The sequence below is a fragment of the Anastrepha ludens genome, chromosome 3 (genome assembly GCF_028408465.1).
Source record: "Anastrepha ludens isolate Willacy chromosome 3, idAnaLude1.1, whole genome shotgun sequence".
NCBI classification, from domain to species: Eukaryota; Metazoa; Arthropoda; class Insecta; order Diptera; family Tephritidae; genus Anastrepha; species Anastrepha ludens.
In genome coordinates, this window is record NC_071499.1 from 126,648,029 (window position 1) to 126,671,173 (window position 23,145).

The 23,145-nt window shown below is 34.2% G+C and overlaps 3 protein-coding genes across 5 annotated transcripts in view; 1 reads left to right on the forward strand and 2 right to left on the reverse strand.

The window, feature by feature from the left end:
* LOC128859097 (sex-lethal homolog) overlaps positions 1–23,145 on the reverse strand; it is an 82,788-nt gene that overhangs the window by 41,375 nt on the left and 18,268 nt on the right. The gene's annotated exons all lie outside the window — the stretch shown is intronic.
* LOC128859096 (gram-negative bacteria-binding protein 3) lies at positions 431–2,248 on the forward strand. Its single transcript, XM_054095812.1, has one exon. It carries the CDS (start codon positions 604–606, stop codon positions 2,104–2,106), a length of 1,503 nt encoding a protein of 500 aa, XP_053951787.1. The 5' UTR covers positions 431–603; the 3' UTR covers positions 2,107–2,248.
* Positions 8,971–22,200, reverse strand: LOC128859098 (tigger transposable element-derived protein 4-like). The gene is made up of 2 exons (XM_054095816.1): positions 17,355–22,200; positions 8,971–17,297 (listed from the first exon to the last, which is right to left on the reverse strand). The coding sequence occupies exon 1, from the start codon at positions 18,460–18,462 to the stop codon at positions 17,512–17,514; it is 951 nt and encodes a 316-aa protein (XP_053951791.1). The 5' UTR covers positions 18,463–22,200; the 3' UTR covers positions 8,971–17,297; positions 17,355–17,511.

Below are 23,145 nucleotides of genomic sequence, written 5' to 3' on the forward strand. Positions count from 1 at the left end.
TTATTGATTACAAGTTGTGTTGCATTATTTAAAAACATTTTTTTGTTTACAATTATTTTTTGAAAGATAACCCGTGGCAATACTAACAAGAAACTTTTCAGAGAGAAATACTAATTAACTATACACAGGAAGAGACATCTTCGAGGGAATTTCAGAGCTTTTGTTAATACATACATACACACAAAGTATGTGAGATCGGCCAAGGCATGCTTGAGTTTATCAACGCAAAAACATAATAATTGCATACACGAATAAAAAAGCGATAATACATTTGTATTACGAAAAAAAAAAAAAAAAAAAAAATAAACAAACAACAATAGAAGAATATACGCGCTCAGCTGAGTGTTACGAACTCACGTTTCTTAGTATTGAGAGCATCGGGACTTACCGGCCGCTACAACCGGTTTATATTTATTTAAAGCGAAATCAATCAGTGATGCCGCCAGCAAGTTGTTATTAACAGCTTAAAAGCGAGCTTCAAATCGCTAAACTCAATGCAGGGCCGCTGCAGTTCGTTTGAAGACGTGTAAGACAACACTTCACTTCAGTGATACAGCATCAGGAGGATACGAAGAAAATATTTAAAGTATTTATATCTTTGCCATGATGCTGCGCTTATTTGTCGTTGTCGTCAGTTTGCTGGTCAATGTTGTGCGCGTAATTCCGGCATACGAGGTGCCAACTGCGAAAATCGATGTCTTATACCCTAAAGGATTTGAGGTGTCCATACCGCACGAAGATGGTATTACACTATTCGCCTTCCACGGCAAGCTTAACGAAGAAATGGAGGGTTTGGAGGCTGGCACTTGGGCCAGAGATATTACAAAAGCGAAAAATGGTCGTTGGACTTTCCGTGATCGTACCACAAAATTAAAATTTGGCGATACGCTTTATTACTGGACCTATGTGATTTATAATGGGTTGGGTTATCGTGAAGATGATGGCGTATTTGTAGTCAAAGAATATGCGAATCAAACTGTTGTAGGCGGCGGAAGTACGCCTAGTGGCGACGGCAGCATTGGTGGCGGCAATGGTGGCACTGGTGAAATTGATGTGCGCATAGAAAACTGCCACCCGACGCTATCTTACAAAAATGGTTTGCCACAACGTTGTTCCCAACAATTACTTTTCGATGACGACTTTACCGGCTCACGTTTGAACAAGGATCGTTGGACAGTCGAACAGCGTTTCTCCACAGCGCCAGACTACGAATATGTGTTGTATTTGGACAATGTACCTGATGTGTTGCAAGTGAAGAATGGCATGGTCACCATACATCCGAAACAGACCAAGCGTCACTTTAATCAATATGATCGGCCATTGCATACTCAACACGATTTAGGTGTACGTTGCACCGGGCGGCCCAATACTGACGAATGTGTGCGCGATGGCGCTGCACAACACTACATCACCATACCGCCGTTTATTTCTGCACAATTCTCCACAAAGGATCATTTCACCTTCAAATATGGACGCGTCGAAATACGCGCCAAGTTGCCGCGCGCTAACTGGGTCTTCCCACAGTTATGGTTACAGCCAAAAGACAACAAATATGGCAGCGACAATTATCAGTCGGGTCAAATGCGCATCGCTTTCACTTGCATCAATGACACGCAAATGCATCTTTTCGGCGGAGTGGTTGTGAATGCGAAGCGGCCTTGGCGTATGGACAAAATGTGCGCATTCCCGAATGAAGAAGCACTCGATTTAGGCAATGAGTTTCATACTTACACATTGCTTTGGACTGAAAAGGAAATTTCAGTGTCTGTAGATGGCAAAACATATTGTACTTTCAATCCAAAGAACACAGATGAGGCGTTGGCAAATTTGAGAGTAGATGACCAAGAGCTACCGAATAGCGGCTTACTCAAGTCGGGCACTAAGCTGGCGCCTTTTGATCAGGAATTCTACATTACACTGGGCTATGGCATTGGTGGCGTGAATGACTTTGAAGATAGTTTGTATGGCTGGGAGCCGGAGAAACCTTGGCAAAATACAAGCCCGCGTGGCATGGGCTCGTTGTTGAAGAAGGTGGAGCGTGACTTCGACAATTGGTTGGAGAATGGCGATTTGCGCATCGATTATGTAAAGGTCTATGCGATTTAGAATTGCACGAACACATTTAGTGTAGTAAGTGAAATGTGAAATTTTTGTATTGTGTAAAATCCAGTATATGTACGTATATTTTTCCCGATAATCAAAGTTTACGATCTTGAATAAATGTTCTGCGGAAAAATAATAAAACATACATACATAATTCTATTAATGTTGGTGTGTGTGAAGGGAGATGATAGAGCAGAAGAAACTTTGCTTATAGAAGGCCAAACAATCTAGTAAAGAGACCAGCAGAGCTTTGCTTAAGCGAATACACAAAAACAAACTGAACGAGCACGGCAGCAAGTATGATTTGTGAGAGGCTCTTAGAGCGAACTGTAGATTCAACAACATGCCAAGATTTAAAAATTAAAGCGCCAAGAGTAAAATAACTTAAAGTAGTTGACAAGTAACGAGTGATGGGGCGATGGAGAGTATTAATAAAAGGTGAGATGAGCTAATTAAGAACGTAGCTGTGATAGCTGAGACTGTACAAAGCTAAAATTATTAAAGTTGAGAACAAAAAATTTTAAAACCAGAATATATATGACGCCTACATATGTATATATGTTTATGTGAATATATTAACTGATTACACTGGGCGAAAAATTAAAAAATGGGAATGGAGGGAGGAAAAAATCATATCGCGTATTTGGTACATGGAAAAAAAAACACAACACCGTCAGGCGAGAAAATTATCTAAAATCAACAAGAATTTGAAGCCACTTCAAGCTTACACTTTTTTATATTAAAATTGAATTGTAAGATTCTGCTAAAAAATCAAATCAACCAGTCAAAAGTCAACGAGAATTTGAAGCTACTAAAAAAACTTTTCTAACTAAAATTAAATAGGCTGTACGCTGTGTACCCAATTTATTTCTAAGATTCTGGTTAAAAAGTGTAAGATTTTGATGAAAATTTGTAGAGGCAAGTAAAAAACACTAAATAGATAATTTATGTGTCGAAACCATGCGCTGAGGTTTCTGAAGCTTTAGTGGAGGCCATTAATTATTAGAAAGATAAAAAATCAACCAGCATGAAAAAGAATGAGTCCTCAATAAAGTACATATTCCCCTCAAAACGAAAATTTAACGGGCTTTTGAACCTAAGCAACTTAGGGAAGCCATTAATCGAAACTCTATTGGTCTATTTTTTGGTTGCAACTTTAAGGGGTTATACGCAGTTATGACTTTCAAAAAAATAGATTTTTTTATTGCATTTTTGTAATGTACATATATTCAAAAGTATACGCACGAAATTTGAAGTAGATCTAAGCAATACTTTCGGAGTTATACCTAAATATGTAGAGATGCCTCGGCACGTTTTAAGGTAGGTATTGAAACTTTAAACGTGTTTTTTTCAAAACGGCATTTTTCAAGTCGGTGTACACGATATCTCGAAAACGGCTTGTTTGATCGGTCAACCGTTTTAACTCAATCTTTAAAGATACATTTTCTAGTAATTAATCGTTCCTTTTGTAAATCTGATACTTATTTTCCATTTTATAATCAATTTACGGCCAAATTTTAACGTAAAAATCGAAATCATTTCTTTTAAAAGCTGCCATTTTGTGAAAATTCACTATTTTGATTAGCCGAACGATTAATTACTAGATAATCTAATATATTAACAAAATTTGTTTGGTTTTTTGATTTCAGATAATCCAATCCTGAGTTACGATGTACACTGTAAATCGTCTTTTTTTAAAGGAGGTTCCAGAAATCGCCTGCAGCGCGCTCTATAATCAACATTTTCATAAATAAAAAATTTTGTTACGTTCTTGAAGGATGCTTTTATAACCGCCAAAAATTTTCAAATTAAAATATTCTGAAGTTTCTTCAGGATAAATCCCGTCTTTTATTTGCTTCATAACTGCGTATAACCCCTTAATATACAATCAAACCTACATTTATCTAGTCATTTAAAGGTAGACACTCAATTGCAGCCACACCTACCTGTGAAGAAACGTTGCAAATGCCGCAGAGTTCTTGAGTCCAACATGGTCTGGCCGGAGTTTTCACAACAATCGGTTCTAAGTTACCGGAATAACCTACATTTTTATCTGGCTAGGAACTTTCACCTCAGCAGCATGTCTTAAACATTTAAATAAAAACAACAAGCTCACCAGAGCTAATGTGAGAAACTTGCTGGTAAATAAGCATGAAATCTTATTTTCAACTCAACAAACTGAATCTCTCAGGCATATGTATGTGACTAGCGCTCTGAGAGCTGCACGAAATTACGGCTGTCATTTTAATGGTAACTCAATTTATTAACCACTTAAAGAAAAAAATAGTTATGATTTTTCATAAGAAATCAATAAAAGAAAAATAACAAACCAAAGGAACAAGTCAAACAACTTCAATTTAATTCAGGCGCCATTAAGCTATAGAAACAACAATGTACGTATGTATGTTGTGGTATGGCGTAGACGAAGAGGAAAGCTACACGATCTGGCAAGCGAGGCAACAAAATTGCTATAGCTAAATTATTAAATATAATTATATTTGTCAACAATTTCCACGGCGCGCTCAATCACTCACTGTGATTTTGTTTTTGTTTTTTGCAATGTGCCGCAGTTGTCATGTGACATGCAACAAATTAAGGCAGACTTTTAGGCGCATGCAAGCGAAAACAACAAAGTGAAGCGAAGGGTAAAGCGGAAGAGTGTGGAGAATAGCAGAATAGGAAAGTGGAGCTTAAGGACATGGAACGAATGCTGATTTATTTGATAATTTTGTATTTTTTTGTTTTCTTTTTGAATGAAAAAAGCGCAATAAGGATAAAAATTGTAATTGTGCGGCTATAACATAATTACGGTTATAAAATTGCTTAAACGTGCGCGACAATGTAGGGCGGAATAGTTAGAAAATATAAATTCTTGGGTAACAATAAGGTGTGGACATAATTCATGTTTACTTTTTTTTTTGTGTGAGCAGCGAAGAAGAGGTAGAGAAAGCCTCTAAATATGTTTCGAGTAAAGTAATTTTTGTTCATGGTTTACACATTTTACTGAATTTTTGCAACTCTTACAGCGCCTCATAGATATTAAAGTGGTGTAATGGCATTGTCACTTGCACTAATTTTGAACAGATTGTCTTCATTAGTTAGAGGAACATCTCTAACTTTGAAGAATACCGTTAAATTAAAGGTGGGAGTGCTCCAGCGTATGACCGACTTTGCTCTTTTCAACTTATTTAGTGTCAGTGGAAAAATTTCGTTAACTAATATTATCAGACAAAATTGCCGTTATACAAAATGTGGGCGTGATTGTTGCCCGATTATGCTCATGTTTAATACCAACTCACCCAGGGCGGTCCCCGTTTATTGTTGCTTAGATTCCTCACACAATTTTGATTTTGCCGCCCCATCTAAAATAAATTTTATCTCAGCTAAGACAAACTTTTTCAATATCAACTAAGATATTCGGAGTATAGAAAGTATATGAAAAACAATAGGATTTAATTTATTAAACTTGACAGCGCTGAAAAATATGCAGTACATACTACATATTTCACAGCAAAACTGTCACAAGGGAATTTGTAAGAGAAAAGCGCGTGAGCGCCTAAGAACTTGCCGCAGCCTTTCAAATTTGCACTACACAAAACGGTTCACTATGGAGTATACCAAAAATTTTCCTTTTGTATGGTAATTTTGTTTTTCTTTCGCACAAATCACTGCAATGCAGTAAAAACAAGCATACGCAGATTTTTAAATACAATGCTTAGCTAATTCTTTTTCGATTAGGTAACAAACATATGGGTTTGCGTATGTACGTATGTATGTGTGTGTTAGTGCATGTTAAAAAAAAAAATTTGCTCATAATGCAGGGTAAGAAAGATGACTAAGTTGATAAAATTCGAAATATTTATTGGCTAGCTGTTTTTGGCAAGGCGATGAAGGCCAACAATGGCGCCAGTGAAATCGGAAAGCAGCAGCAGGTCTTTACGCACAATGACACGCACAAAAAGAAATGGATGATGGTAATCTGCTTTTAGGCGCCATAGCATATTGTATTGTACTTTTTTTCCTGCCAAACACAAAAAACGCTACAGACCTATGTATTGTGCACTTAACTGTGTAATGCTGACAGCAAGAGACTCGCAGTTGCTCCAAAAATGGGGCGATAAGCGAAGGATTCGTAAAAGACAATACAAATCTAAAGCGAGTGGCCTTCAATACAATTAGAACCAAAAAATAAATAAAAATACATGAGCGTATGGCGTAACGATAAAAAAAAATTTAAAATTTCAATGAAAGAAAATTTTAAGAAAATAAAAAAATTATGATTAAAATTAATAAATCAAAATAAAATAAAATAAATAAATAAATACAAAACTTGATATTAAAAAAAAAATTTCATTAAAATAAAAAAATAATAACAACAAAATAAAAATGTTGTAATATTAAAAACAAATAAATAATTAAATCAAATTTAAACAAATTCAATTAAAAATTTATATAATTTTGATCAAATCAGAAAAAAGTTGATCAAAATATTTAAATAAAAGAAAAGTTTAGTTAATATTAATTAATTAAAAAAATATTATTCACATAAATACATAATTAGTAAAATAAAATTAAAATGAAAAATAATAAACTAAAAAAAAATAAAATAAATAAATAAATATATTATATAAAAAAATACTTTTGATAAAAAAAAAATAAATAAAAAACAAAATAAACTTAAAAAAATTTTAAAAATTATAATTTTGATAAAATCAGACCAAAAGCCAAGTTGATCAAAAATCTTAAATAAATGAAAATTTGAATGAAATAAAAAAATAATAATTATTAAAATAAAAAAATAATAATAAAATTAAAATACAAAACAAGCACATAAAACAAAATATAGTTAAAAAAAAATCAAAAAAATGTGCAATGAAATAAAAAAATATTTTTAATAATTTTAATGAAATTAAAAGGAATAATTTGAAAAGAAATTCAGTGGAACTACATGAAATGGAATTAGGTGGAACGGTTTGCAAAGAAGTTCAACGGAGCAATTTTTCGAAAAGGTATAAAATTAAAAAAATGTGTGTTTTAAATGCTTTTAAAGACTCTTCTACATTAGATTGGGCGTACCACTGAACATATACATATGCTAATATATATCATGCAACGGCCAGTCAATGGTGCCACAACCCCCGAACACACGCACACATATATGGTACATTCACACTTGGAACATTTACGGTCACAAAAGCAGTGAGCTAAATACAATAGGTGTTCAGCAAAAGCCGCAGCAAGTGATAAAGCAAGTAGGAGTAAGCGAGGCAGTTGAGAACATTTGTACTGCTGTATGTCTGTACATATGTAGCACATGCAAAAATGCGGAAATTACGAAATATACACGAAACACAAGAGACAGAAAACCCCAAACACCAGAGCAACAGCGCAACAAACCAAAAAAACAATTGTAGTAGTTTCAATGGGCGCCATAGGGAAAGCAAGGAAGTAAAGTTTGTAGGAGAGTGTCGAAAATGTGTAGAATGTGAATTGCCTCTTGTCTTTGCAGTGCTCATGGGGCATTTGCATTTGCAGATGAGGCAACAAGCATAAGCACATACATAGTCTATAGTGCCATCTATTAGTTGAAGCATAAACTTGATTATGACATCTTTCACCTTTACCTACACATGCAACACTCGAAAATCTACCTACTACATAGACATGCACAACTAAAACAGTGACTTGTCAAGCGACTGCAACATAATCAACTAACTTTGATGGATATATGATGTAGGAGCCGAGGTATAAAATATTCCCAAAGTGGCAGGCTGGTTAGTCCTTCTTTATCACGACCCAGCGCATGAAAAGACAGCGGATATGAGGCAGACGACCTATCTTGCAAGAGCAAGAGCAACAAGCTACAAATAGTGACTCAGTAAAACCGAGAAGTTTGAAAATCTTGTTTACAGCAGCGAGCGCTCTTCTCACCCGCCCTCATCAGTCCGAGTTCGGGCTTGCTGCTCACTGTCAAAATAAATATCCTTTCATGCATTTTAGTTGCACATTTGCACAAATTAACAAGGATTACCCAAGAGCAGATAGCGCACAGAGTAGCTTAAAGAAGCAATTACTTGCATTTCAGGTATTTACGAGCATATATTAGCCTAGATGTATGCCAGCAATTTGTAGGCTTAATTTGTTGGTTGGAGTGCCTTAAATTAATGTACATTTTCGAACATCAATTTGTAAATTTTACCCGCTTACAATGGTGTGTTTCCGCTACGGAAACAGACAATGGCTATAGTAATAGTACCTAAAAGTAGGCAACATCTATTTCGTATCAATGCTAATGCCAAGTGGGGAGGTGAACGCATGCAGAAGGAGAAAAACATATTGTTTTCAGCTCTAAATAGAGAAACCAAGTGTTTTAAATGTGGTGTATGGAGAAATAAACGCATGCTAAGCGCCTAGAAGTATACTACGTATTCACGCTTAATAGAATAAGCGAGTTTTAAACTAAACTTTATATGTATAGACACTTACGGCTTAAAAATGGAAAAATATGCATTTGCGAGGTTAGAATAGAAAAGTGGCGCCATGAGGTATGCTACAGATGTATTTAAACTTTTTTTTTTTAAATTGCTAAAAATCAATAGAAGTCAAAGTGTAAAATCTGAGAGGTAAATAAATTTGAATTTAAATTTTAATAAAAAAATTTAATTAAATTTAAAATTTGAAACTTATTTGAATATTGAAATAAATTTAAATCAAATTTAAAATGAAATTTAAATTAGGGAATATGAATAAAAAAGAAATTTAAAAACCACCGCCATGAAATATGCAGCAGATGCGACATTTTCGTACGAAAATTAGCACGCACGCAAAATTTTTTTAGTTAAATCGCTTCAAATAATACAAAAGTATTTTTCCCCACTCGAAGATTTGGCATTGCCTGCCGAGGGCTACCGCTTTTTTATTTTCGTGCACGGAGATTCGAACCTACGCAGTCCCGAAAGGTAGTCATGCACCAATCCATTCGCATTTGACCCATTCGTATTTGGCCGCCGTATAAACAAAACCCCAGCGAAAACCTGGTATCGCGCCTAAAATTATACAAAACAAAAACAACAAAACGTTCGAAGGGGTGATAAACATTGTACACCTGCAAAAATTTAATTTACTATTCAGAGCTAGATCGCCGAAAAATAGGCTACATTTTAGCTTTCAGTTAATTTCTATGCATAGAATGAAGTTAATTTCTTTAGAAAAACATTTTCCAACGCGCATGGCCATATTTATTATATTGTGCTAAAATGAAAAGAAAGCATTTCAAGTTTTTTTTTTTGTATGGCATTGTCTCAGTATACGGCCGCTGGAGCACCAACCGAGTAAGACCGACCTTCAGGCACAGTGAAAAGCCTGCTCAGGACTCGCACAGTAATTATGAATTTTTATTTGTTATTGCTGTACGGAAGCAGCAATATCATAAAGTGCGCAAACAAACACAAACCAACTCACTGAAAGAGCGATGATAAATATCAGATATGCATAGTTACGTGCGTTTAAATTTTCCCGCAGTTATTGACAATAAACTTTTACAAAGCATACACTCGGCAGTAGAGAGAAAAAGCGAGCGGTTGTAAGGAAGGAAAAAATCAGGTTTCCTTTTATGTGCGAATTGCTAAAAAAAGAGATTGAGGAAAGCAGAAGCAAATGCGGGCGAATAGCCAGTGAGATAAAAGACTACTTTGAGGCGCGTAAGAACATGGAAAAAATTACTACAAACTGCATACATACGGACGGGTATATGTACATACATACATGTAAATCAATACAAAATTGGGTGAAAATTGTTTTTGATGAGGCCATTTTGTGACAGAAATTGACAAAAGTTCTTGCACCAGATGACTTCTTATATGTATGCGCATGTGTGTATGTGTGATTGTATGTATGACCTATTATTCCCATTATCTTTATGTCTCCATAGCATAGCATGTATTGTCATCGACTGCCCTTGCTGGTTGGCCGTGCCCATTCTTTGCCCGACCTGATCTCGCTGTTGTGCCATATTCAAATTGAAATTGGCAGTGAAATTGCAATCAATGAGTTGGAACTAGTTTTGTTGTTCTTGTTCTTGTTTGCCTCTCATTCTTTCCACAATTTTGCATTTACTTTTTTTTTTGCTTTTGTGTTTTTTTCATGTAGTCGAGAAGAGGCAGTAGGTGTGCTGGGGGCATTCTGAAGCCAACATTAAGCAAATACGGCAGTGGTAGAATATTTTTTTGTTAAATTAAATATGAAAATCTAAACACTCCTAATTTAAATATCATTTCAACTATAAAAAACTAAATACATAGCTGAGTTCAAGCAAAAATATAACAAACTAGCGTAGATGATAAGCCCCCGACAGTCGATTATATGTTACCGGAACCACCTCGATTTATAAAATGGCAGCACTGTCACTTCAGCAGCATGCCATAAAAAATCCGAGATCTATGGCATATACATTCAAACCAGCTGAATTTGTAATTGAACTAACCTGTCCGAATTCTCGTGTAAATATTTTCATTTAAAACCAGTCAGTAGCTGAAGACTTTCTGTTCAGCAGTGCAAACCTAGGATAGATGAATATGGTCCACCGACTCCTTTCGCTTCTGCGAACAGTCCACAGGGACCGTAGCACACTTTCTTCTCGAATGTGACGCTGTAGCGCGAAAAAGGTTGAGACATCTCGGTCAGATGCGGCCAGAAGAAAATCACATACGCTCAGCCCATCACAGCTCTACGAGATGAGGTACTGTGATGAGTAAAGGACATCTCATTTTCATTCATTCAAATGAAAAGAGAAAAAAACGCTGCAAACCATTACGTGCTTGATGTTAGAGCCAATCTAGTCAAACATAATTTCAAAAACTTTGAAAATAAAGTATGCCACAGATTGCGAAAACAGCAACACACAGCGACGAACACGCTCACCTACTTTACTTTCGGAATTTGTGTAGAAAACCACAAATTATTTACCTAATTTACTCATTTCCGAAAAAGCGGAACGATTACTTGAGTGAGAAAGTGAGAGGATAGACAAGGGATCCTGAGTCAAGCAGGGAGCGGGATGAGCGCTAGTAAAGAATGAAAACACAAGGAAAAGTTTACTTTCGACCCAAAAGATTGGAGAAGGCAAGGAGAAAGTATAAAACAAGTGGGCCATTGAGTTACTATGTAAGTCTAAAAGTTTCTTTGGCAGTAGGGGAGGAGAGCCAGACCGAAGTATAATAACTGTTGTTATTTAGAAGCAAGAAAATAAGTTAACGAAGAGTGGCAAAACAATGACAGTGAAACCGAAACAGGAAAGAAATGAGGTAAATGAAAGTGGGCGTCGGAAAGATACCATAAAGTGTGAACTAGAAGCGAAGTGAAGTGGTCTGCTGATGACGTGTAGATTCCAAGAAAGAAAACAATGAAATGAATTTGTTAGAAACAAGCGACGGCAAGCCTCTGCACCCAAGTTGAGAGCAACAGAGTCGTATGCTGGCTCGCAAATACACCAGCTTCACATCAAGGGAAAGCAGAAGACACCAGCAGCGCCAAAGAAAAGTGCAGTGTTGCGAAAAAGGTAGTCAAGTGCGAGAAAATAATGAAGTAAAATACACTACAGAAAAACAAAGAAAAAAAACAGTCAAGTGTAGACGTCAAAAGTCGCCAGTGGCGAGCGCACAAAACTTATTGCCGAGTTATGAAGCTGAATATACTTCAACAATTCATGAACAACAGAAAAAAGTAAGAATAAAAGGTGGCAGGAGGCAAGTGTGAAAAGCACGCAAGTAAAAAAGCAGAAAGGCGAAAGGCCTCCAGCGGTCGGAGTGCGCGTGGAAAACACACAAAAATAACAACTATATAGAAAACGAAATAAAAAAAATAATAATAATAAAGTGTAAATGTAAATAAAGAAAATCAGAAAAGGCAAGGAAGTAGTATATCAGCGGGAAAAACGTGACAGTCAACGTGAAGACAAACATGTAGAGTATAAAATCAGCACCAAGGCGACAATGTTGTGCGATTGCAAACGAAAACAAATAAAATTAAAAAAAAAATCACAGTTAAGAGGTGGAAAATTGCGCAAAAAGAAAATTGAGGAGGCGCCAAATACAGCCCGAATGAGCTGTAGGGATGCAAGAAAGAACTTATGGAATTTAAATGAGATGCCGACGAAAACGCCGAACAAGCAACTGACAAAGACGACGCAAAGGTAAAACGAAACACGCAAAGTGGCGGCAGGCAAGAGCCCCGAATCAAGGCGCAGAAGACCACAAATAAAAGGAAAAAAGAAAATTCCGCACAACTAAAAGTTTTACATAATTTGCGGTAATAGTTTAACGCTTTCAAGCAGCAAACCGGACAAATGGTGCGGTGGGGGACATACACTTTGTAAGTATCAAGAGGCCGCTGAAAAGGCACACACATAAATTGTGTCAAAGGAAGTACGATAGTGATGAAGCGGAAATAAAGTCAATGAAGCAGTAAAAACAAAGGAAGTAAAGGGAGTGATGGAAAGGGTTAAAAAGAGAAAATGTTGTAACGCTCAGGGGCTTAAACGTGGACCCCCGCCAAGCATTTCCATTTTCAAAAATTCCATGTCCCATGCCACTGGGAGCACCTAATCTGCTGTCATCGAGTAATAGATTACTTTCACCTACAAAACAGAGCACAGAAATTGGTGCTTATCAGATGAAGTATTCAAAAACAGCATAAAACAAGTGAATGAAACTGGCGCAAATGATACAAATCCTTGTATAATTCATTGGTTAGTGTGAACACCATTGCTAGAAGACTTTTGGGAGACTTGTTAAGTATTGTTGGCAAACTGTTCACCGCTAGCTACGTTCCAAAAGTATCAAAACTGAGAAAGCAAAGTGCTTAATTGAAATGCTCACTGCACATACACACACAAATTACCAACACAAGTAGTCACTCATAAATTGCCACAGTATAAATAAAATTAGACACTCAGTGAATGTGGCAAGTGGACCAGAAGAAGTGCGAATTAGTGTAAGGTCCTTTGGAAGCAGAAATATATAGAACAGAAGGAAGTGTTTGTTTGTGGCTCTCGAGCAGAGAGCATCAAGAGGTGCAGTAATAAATGAGTTTAGCAGCAACAGATTTACACAAATGGCAGTAGTCACGGTAAAAATGGGAAATAAAAGTTGTGGCAAAATAACACTTGAGAAACTTTTCAATTATTTACTGCAATCAGTGAACTGAGAAGCGAGTTAGTATTCGTATTATTTTGCTGGCTAAAGATGAAATATGAACATATTTCCATTTCCCCGTAAACAGTTCTCATTGCTTGTATGTGTTGGAGGCAGCAAGTGCCAACTGAAGAGCACATAACTGCAAGCTGAATTCAGTTTCACTAAGTTGGGTATTTCAATTCGGTTGAATGCTTCGAAATCGGTTTAGTTGCTAGTAGCCTTTCGCGGCAAATATTCGAAGTAACATTGAGGCACCCGCCTGATTTGCTCACTTACTCGCTTTTTGCCGCCCGATGCTTTTTCATACGCCTTCCGGCGGCGTTCAAGCGCAATCCGTTGAGGATTTTTAGGATTTGGATTTTGGTAAACTCATTAGGACTATATTTGTTTGTTTGCACAGCATAAAAAGTATTTACCCATATTCAACATTGGAAGCTGGCGGCAAGCGAGTCAGCGAAAGAGCTAATACTTTCACAGCGGAAGTGCGCCGTTGTCATATATGTAAATATGTGTGTATGTATGCAAGGGCGAGTATGTCTATATGTAATTCTTTATTTACTGAGTTAATAGCTCCTCTATATCTGTACACATATGGATATGCTAAGCTTCAACTGCAAATTTTATTGCTATTTGTACAAGGGTGCGGATGTGCGGGGCGTAGTTTTATGTTTGAAAATGACTTAATTGTATATAATACGGAGACTCATTAAATTCTAATGGAAGAATTGAAAATGAAATCAGTTGCACATAGTTTAGGTAAGTGGCAATTAATTTAGAAATAATTCAAGTTATTTGAAAAAGCAATTAGCGAAAAGTTGGTGTGATAACATAACAGAATATCTGTTTTGTGTTTTTAGTTTTTTAAAGTAAGGGCGGTAAACGAAAAACAAAATTTGACAAGTTCAAGCCAAGAATATAGTTCATCATGTATACAGTGGTGGCCAAAATAATAGCAGCAAAATTTCTAACTATTTCTTTTTATTTTATTTATATTTTTTTAATATTTTTATTTTATTTATTTTTTTTTTAATATTTTTATTTTATTTATATTTTTTTAATACTTTTATTTTATTTACATTTTGTTAATGTTTTAATTTTGTTTATACATTTTTATTTATACTTTTTTATTTTATTTTATTTATACTTTTTTATTTTATTTTATTTATATTTTTTTATATTTAAATTCTTTTTTATTTTATTTATATTTTTTATAAAAAATCAAAAACGTATATACTTCCAGTTTAAAATAAAAAATTGGTCAAAAAGAATTTCAGTTCTGATTTAATTTACGAGAACGTTGATAACTCACGAAACCTCCGGGACACACAAATAGCACATCGTAAAAAATTATAAATAAAAGCAAAAATAGTAAACAAATCAGATAGTTAAGTAATAATATTGTTTTACTAGATTAGTATTTTGTACTTATCTACCGTTTTTGATTACTTCTTCAAGCCGTCGCTCCATTCTTTCAACAAGCTTGTGCCATCTTTCCTTTGGAATCGAGTACCAAGCCTACTCAACTGCGGCCCACAAATCATTAAAATTTTTAAAATTTTTGTTAGGGATTTTGACCTTAACGTCATTCCATTTCTTTCCAATTTTCTATTGGAATGAGACCAGGGCTCTACGCCGCCTTAATTTTTTCTCTTCTGAGCCATCGCTTCACTGTCTTTGCATCCTGCATAAATGTCCAATTTAACGGTATAAACTCAAACACAAATGGCTCCATTTTATTCTGGAGTATATCCAGATACTTAAAAGGATCTGCTTTGCTCTTGCGTATTATAGCTCTATCCACATTAACATCAGATTTTCGCGGCTTTGGTTTTCTTTCCGTTTTTTTTTTGCTTAGATAGGATGACTCTTTCTTAACTGAATTAAGAGCATTATAAAGCATTTTCCGAGGCACATCATCATTTCAGCTATTTCTGCATAGCTTTTTCCGTTTTGACTCATCCGGTATATAAGAGCTTTTTTCTCCATCGTGCAATGTTTTCCACGTTCCATTTTTAGTAATTACTTTAAAATTTTATTTAAGAAACAAAAAATTATACTAAAACTCACTGAAACAATATTAAAGTTATACTCCCCGCTGCACAAGTTAAAATGTGCTATTTTTGTGTCCACTTCAAAACAGCAATAAGCATAAATAAAATAGAACGCAAAAAATTCCATCGAAAACAAACGGTAAATTCCTCGCATAAATCTAAGCCTAATAACGGTAATAAATGTAAACAAACAAATTTATTTGATCAAAGTAGAGTTCGTACTAAAAACTTAACTTCAAGGTTCACATTTGTGCTATTTATCTGTCCATGGCTGTATTCTTTTTATTGTATTTATATTTTTTTTTCTTTTTTTTACTTATTTCATTTTTTAATTTTTCTTTCATTTTCTACTATTTTTTTTATTTTTCTATTACAGTGCCAGCTCGCTAATCCGAAGGTGTGTAATCCGAATTATCCAGTAATCCGAATGGAATTTATGACGCATTACGTGCATTCGTTGCAAGCTCGCTAAACCGAATTTTTGTTGTTTTATTTTTGAGTCTGTTTTTTTACAAAACCATGAACGGAATTTTAAACTAACGGGACATTATTGAAATATAGAGCCTTCTATGAATGTAAGTGTGTATTTATCTTGTTGCGAATAGTTTAGTTGTGGTATTAGTCGCGAAAACATCAATTTAAATAACATGGCAAACAAACGTGCACATAAAACACTGTCATTAGCTGATAAGCTTAAAATAATAGAAGAAGTAAATCGTGGACAATCAGGAAAAGTTTTAGCAAAGAAATTTGGTGTAGGAGCTTCAACAATTTGCGACATAAAAAGAAATGCTGAAAATATTAAGAGGTAAAAAACCTGTGTAAAAAATGTATTCTGTAAATATTACTGTACATACATATTTTATAAGATTTGCTGAGAATTCTGATGCCAAATTTTAAAAACAGCGCAAGACACTCAAATCGGGAGAGAATGAAGAATTAGAGATTAAGTTGTATGCTTAGTTTGAAGAGAAGCGGTCACGGCATCAAACCATTTCAGCAGAAATTTTACGACCAAGTGTATCCGAATCAATCATTTCACGGTAGTGACGGATGATTGCAAAATTTTAAGAAGCGATTTTCTGTGCGAACTTTGAAAATATGCGGCGAATCCTTATCTGCTAGACCTGATTTTCAAAATAAGCTCTATGACATTATCGAGACTGAAAATCTGATTGACGACCAAATTTACAATGTTGATGAGTCTGGACTCTTTTGGAAAATGTTTCCAGAAAAAACTTTAGTGAATTGTAAAGAAAAGTCTGCTTCTGGTACAAAAATGAGCAAAGATAGAATAACCTTCTTGTGCTGTGCTAACAAATCTGGAACTCACAAGCTTAATATTGCTGTGGTTGGGAAATCAAAAAATCCACGTTCGTTTAAAAAACAACATATGGGCATTTCCACAGAAATGTCAACCGAAGCCAAAAAATTCAAAGTCTATAAAATAATGTTGTTTTAACATATTTTTATAGGGAATTTATCAAATGTAACTAATGTAAACAAATTTGACATTTGTACAAACCACATTTTGAAATATTCGAATGCAAAGTCGAACCAGTGCAAAAGTTCCGTTTTAAACATTTCTGTTGCATGTTTTGTTTTGATTAATGATCTTGATGAGATACAGTCGAACTTCCATATAGTGAATTCGCACGGGACCTGAAAATCACTTCACTATATAGAAACTTCATTATAAAGAAACATTGATTTTTTATGTAATTTTATTTAAAATAATCAGTGAGTTTGGTTTGAATTACAGTCTTCCATTTTTCATTTTCAATAAAAGCTTCCAAATCATGTAGAGAGTTGAAAACATTAATCGGCACGTCACTCCTCATTTCCACAAAGGCTCTAATTACGCTAATGGATGAAGCAGCTTGTATCAACGTAGGTAATGCCTCCTCAGTTTCTGCCAATTCTTCAACGGTCAAATCGTGTTCATCGTTATCTGAAATAATATTTACATATTAAATTTTTGTTTGACTATAAAAAGATAAATGCTTACCAGGTTCAGCTGGAACTCCGCGACTTTCAAAAATGCTGTTGAGAATATCTTCTTCGGATGGTTTGTCCCAAGTCTGCACACCATTATCAACATTTACGTAGTCATCAAACGATGCTTCGATATTTGCTACTTTTTTAAATGAAGACTGTAAAGCAGCCTAATCCGATATTGAAAGAAGGTCCTCTTCATCCCAATGCTCAAATGGAATCTGCATAACATCTTTTGAAAATCCAGCCTTTTTAAAACAGTTGGCAACTGTTTCTGGTTTAACATAGACATTCCATATATTGCTAAGATTTCGAACTGCTTGCAGCAAGTCTATGGCCATAACAGAATTTCCCTCATCCACTTGAGTCAGTATATTCGTTAAAATTCGTTTTCTGTAATGTTGTTTCATGTTGTAGATAATGCCTTGGTCCATTGGTTGCAGTAACGAAGTCATGTTGGGAGGAAAATAAGCGATATGAATGTGTCTCAACTTGTCTCTCACATCTTTAGGGTGGGCAGTGCAGTTATCAACAAAAAACAACACCTTTCTGTTTTGATCACAAAATTTTTTGTCGAGTTTTACAATCCATTTCGTAGAAATCTCACTGGTCATCCATGCTTTTTTGTTAAACTCATAATCGACACCTAAAGATTTTATTCCCTTGAAGTACCTCGGATTTTTGGCCTTTCCGATTACCAGCAATTTTAGCTTTTCTGATCCAGTCATATTGCTTCCCACCAGGACAGTTATTCTCTCCTTGCTTTGCTTCCCACCAAAGCATTTTTCATTTTTGAATGCCAGTGTTTTAGTTGGCAAGCATTTGAAAAACAAAGCAGTCTCGTCGGCATTAAAAATGTCGTTAATGTCGTAATTTTCAATTAATTTCGGTAAGACGTTCGTTACCCATTCATCACGGTTTTCTATGTTGGCGTCAGCACTTTCCCCACATAATGTCTTTTGAATAACGCCATGCCGACTTTTGAACTTGTCTAACCAACCTGTACTTGCCTCAAATTCGTGGTGTCCTAGTGCTTCCGCAAAATCTTTGGCCTTTTGCTTCAATAATGGTCCAGATAAAGGGAGATTCTTACCACGTGCAACGAGTAACCATTTCAGCATTGCTTCGTCAATATCCTCAAAATGACAAGGTCGAAGTCTTTTGCGTTTGGTATTTACTGCCAAATCCTCCGCAGTTTTTAAAATCACTTCCTTATTTTTTAAAATATTTGATTAAGTGCTGGGAAGAACTCCGAATTCATTGGCAATATCTTTTTTTTTTTCTTTCCTTCATTAACTTTGTTAATCATTAATAAATTTTTTTCAAGCGAAATGCTGCTTCGATGCGTCATTTTAACTTCAATCACTGAATAAAACTGTAATAGCTCAGCTATTTCTGTTTTAATTTTGGGATTCCCCTCATTACAGTTTGTCCACATCTAACTGTAATTTTTTGCAACAGAAAACTTTTGAAAAAAATCACTATATGGAGACAAAAACTTAGGACGCTTGAATTTCCAGCTGTAAAATTTGTTCATTATATAGAAAACTTCACTATATAGAAATTCATTATAAGGAGACAAAAATACACCGAAAGTAGAACGAAAAAGCAGTGTCTTCGAAACCAGTTCATTATAAGGAGAGCTTCATTATATGGAAGTTCACTGTAGAGAAGTTCGACTGTATATTATGCCGTGACATTTGCTTTTTTATATCTCGGTTTATATGTAAAAAATGTAAGAAAAATGTAAAAGGAACGATGCGATTGCCAATTACGGTAAATTTTTTCTTTGATTTACCGAATAACTCGATGTCGCGTGCGACATTGAAAAAGAACATTTGTTATCAGTGAGTCGAAGGTATTTGTACAATTTGCATCAAATATTAGTAGCAAATAGATATTTTTATTGCTAATTAAATAAACAAAACTTTGCTGGAAAATAATCAGCGCTTTGCTCTTTTTACTTATTTAAAGCTTGTAGCGTGCGACATCGTAAGTGTAAAATGTACAGATTCAAAATAAATTTTCGTTCGAAAATATCTTTATTAGTATATGTAAATACAAAATATAAAATTTTTGAATGTAGATGAGTAAAAACGGCGGCGAGAAAAATAAGGCGAACTGTAAACGGTGGAGAGAAAGGTTAAAGGATGATGAAACAAAATTACAAAACTATAAATTAAGAAACAAGGAAAGAATGCGGAAAGCTAGACAGATGTGGAGAGCACTGGCTGAAGGCAAAGAAGATATAATTCAAGAAAAACGGAAATATAATCGCATACGACAACGAGAGAGGTGCCAAAAACTCTTAAAAAATGGAATGTCATATGCACGTGAAAGCCAAAACGCATCTAACGAATGTAGACAAACCTTGGCGAAAGCTGTTAAAAAAAGTGGAGAAAGCGATGCCAAAAGACATGCACAGAAGTCTAAAAGTTCTTGAAGTCCTGGTAAAAAATATAAGCAGTTTGAAGAAAAGAAAAAAGTTAACCAATCCAGCAGAACCGTACCAGAAAGCCTAATTAATGCCATCAATGCTTTTTATCAGAATGATAATATTAGTGTGCAAGCTTCGGGAAAGAAAGACGCCATTATAATTGAAGACAAATTAGTAGCTAAGCGCTTTATGTTAATGACTAGTAATGCCAGTTCTCACGGAAAGGGGGCCGTTGATGGAGTTGTAGTGTGGCAAATAATAAAATCTAAAAACGTTGTTTTACCAGATGCACAATCGTTTTATCAATGTGCACAAAACAACACAAATTGAATTAAAATGTATTTTATGCCATCTGCTCAAATTGAAAATTTGTCTCTTCATTATAAGTTGGACGAAAAATGGAAGGAAGTAAAAAATATTCCAGGTATATCCCAGTTGCATTCGTTTTGTTGCGATGGCCAACAGTTAGAAGCAGCTAGGGCGGCATATTCCATTAAAAGAACTTTATTTGACATTAGTAATACTATTCTCAGTTAAGTTAGTTTCCGTTCTTTGTTTTTACATTGTATATAAGATTAATATACTTATTTTTGTTTTTCTTTATTGAAGATATTTTGTTAAGTTTATAATTTGGTTGTGAAAATAAATATATTGAATAAATTAAAAATCATTTATAATCATCTTTTGCATGTCTAACTACATAAAAAGTAAAAAAATAAACATAAAAAGTATGATGGAACAAAATGTCGGATGTGACATGTCGCGTGCGACAGTGATTAAAATTAAATAAAAAATAAACTACTTAATATTTTTGAATAAAATAAAAAGCATTATTAAGATACATCAATGCATAACATTTAAAAATTAGTCGCATTAATATATTTCTTCAGGTTTCGCTGAAAAAAGTGTTTGATTTTTTTGCTTTGAAAGCGACTTCTGTTTTTGTCGCATGCGAATGGCTTGATTTTTTGTAATCATCTTGAAAACGAACAATTTCCCAAAATCAACCTTAGCACCAATCATAGTGCTAATCAAGTGCTATAGCTTTCGCCTTTTGTCAAAATAAAATAATGTTTTGGTATATGTTTTTTTTTCACTTTGAATGCGTACGAATGTCGCATTCGACATTGGAGAAATGCCCATATTGTTGAATATTACGCATCGAAAAATGCATGGATGACAACATATATTTTTAATGAATGGTTTTTTAAATCGTTTATACCACAGGTAAAAGACTATCAAATTGAAAATAATTTGCCCAAAAAAGCTTTATTGTTACTGGATAATGCGAAGTGTCATGGAGAGTCGCTGGTATCTGAATGTGGGCAATATAAAACTATGTTTTTACCCCCAAATTGTACTAGTATTATTCAACCCATGGATCAGAACGAGCAGAGCGATACGACTAACTAAGCTGTTTTACAAAAAAGATCTCTTGTGTGAACTGGTAAGCTCACGCTTGTGAATTGCTTCAACGATCTTGGGACAGGGTGCCCAATTCTTCTATAAAGTCTTGTTGGAAGCATATTCATTCTCAGAGGTGGGCTTCAGATGATAACATCCCTCTATCATTGTTACAACAAGAGTTGCCAGAGAATGATCGTGTTGAAGAAACAGAAGAATTTCGCACAATAACCAACTTATTTCACCGCAACAATGACGTGCATATTTCTGAAGATGAAGTTCTTAGCTGGATTATGAACTCTGAGAATACTTCGTGCAGTCTTTAATTACGAAACACGTTAAAAATCGTGAAGCTCTGCAGGTCTTAAATATTTCAATAGATTGGGCAAAGGAACGAGGTCTGCAATCAGATTACATATTAATGCTAAAAGAATTGCGGAACAAGGCTTTAGAAGCATGTGCACTGAAAGACAAGCAAAGTTACATCACTAAATATCTACTTAAAAAAAAAACGTAATATGTAAATACATACATACATATGTACATATGTATTTATAAAAATCTTTAATTTTTTCATTGTTGATTAATAAAAATAAAATAAATTTGTTTTGAAATCCTGGCTTTTGTTTTATTTTCGAATATAGTGAATTATAAGCATAATAACAGCACATCCAGTAATCCGAATATCTCGTTAATCCGAATCAGGGTATGCAATCATTAATTCGGATTAGCGAGCTGGCACTGTATTTGTTTATTATTTTTTCTATTATTATTACTTTTTTTCTATTATTATTATTTTTTTTCCTATTATTATTTCTTTTTAATTTTTCTATTATTATTACTTTTTTTTTTAATCTTTCTATTATAATTTTTTTTTTAATTTCTATGATTTTTTTTTTTTGTTTTTTATTTATTTATGGAAATGCATTTTAAAAATTTTTTTTTGATACAAATGTAAACGATTTAACTCAAAATTTGAACAATGTACAAAATTAAAAAAAAAATACTCTTAATCAAAATTTTAATTACCCAAAATTTGTTTCAAAATTCATATTTTATATAAATTTAAATGAATCCTTATAAATTTATGAATCACACATTAAGATTCGTTATACTTAAATTCAGAATGATAATATTAGTGTGCAAGCTTCGGGAAAGAAAGACGCCATTATAATTGAAGACAAATTAGTAGCTAAGCGCTTTATGTTAATGACTAGTAATGCCAGTTCTCACGGAAAGGGGGCCGTTGATGGAGTTGTAGTGTGGCAAATAATAAAATCTAAAAACGTTGTTTTACCAGATGCACAATCGTTTTATCAATGTGCACAAAACAACACAAATTGAATTAAAATGTATTTTATGCCATCTGCTCAAATTGAAAATTTGTCTCTTCATTATAAGTTGGACGAAAAATGGAAGGAAGTAAAAAATATTCCAGGTATATCCCAGTTGCATTCGTTTTGTTGCGATGGCCAACAGTTAGAAGCAGCTAGGGCGGCATATTCCATTAAAAGAACTTTATTTGACATTAGTAATACTATTCTCAGTTAAGTTAGTTTCCGTTCTTTGTTTTTACATTGTATATAAGATTAATATACTTATTTTTGTTTTTCTTTATTGAAGATATTTTGTTAAGTTTATAATTTGGTTGTGAAAATAAATATATTGAATAAATTAAAAATCATTTATAATCATCTTTTGCATGTCTAACTACATAAAAAGTAAAAAAATAAACATAAAAAGTATGATGGAACAAAATGTCGGATGTGACATGTCGCGTGCGACAGTGATTAAAATTAAATAAAAAATAAACTACTTAATATTTTTGAATAAAATAAAAAGCATTATTAAGATACATCAATGCATAACATTTAAAAATTAGTCGCATTAATATATTTCTTCAGGTTTCGCTGAAAAAAGTGTTTGATTTTTTTGCTTTGAAAGCGACTTCTGTTTTTGTCGC

Excerpts from the sequence above, each read along its gene's own strand:
- LOC128859098 (XM_054095816.1), bottom strand. The coding sequence starts at position 18,462 with ATGCTGAAATGGTTACTCGTTGCACGTGGTAAGAATCTCCCTTTATCT.
- LOC128859096 (XM_054095812.1), top strand. The coding sequence starts at position 604 with ATGATGCTGCGCTTATTTGTCGTTGTCGTCAGTTTGCTGGTCAATGTT.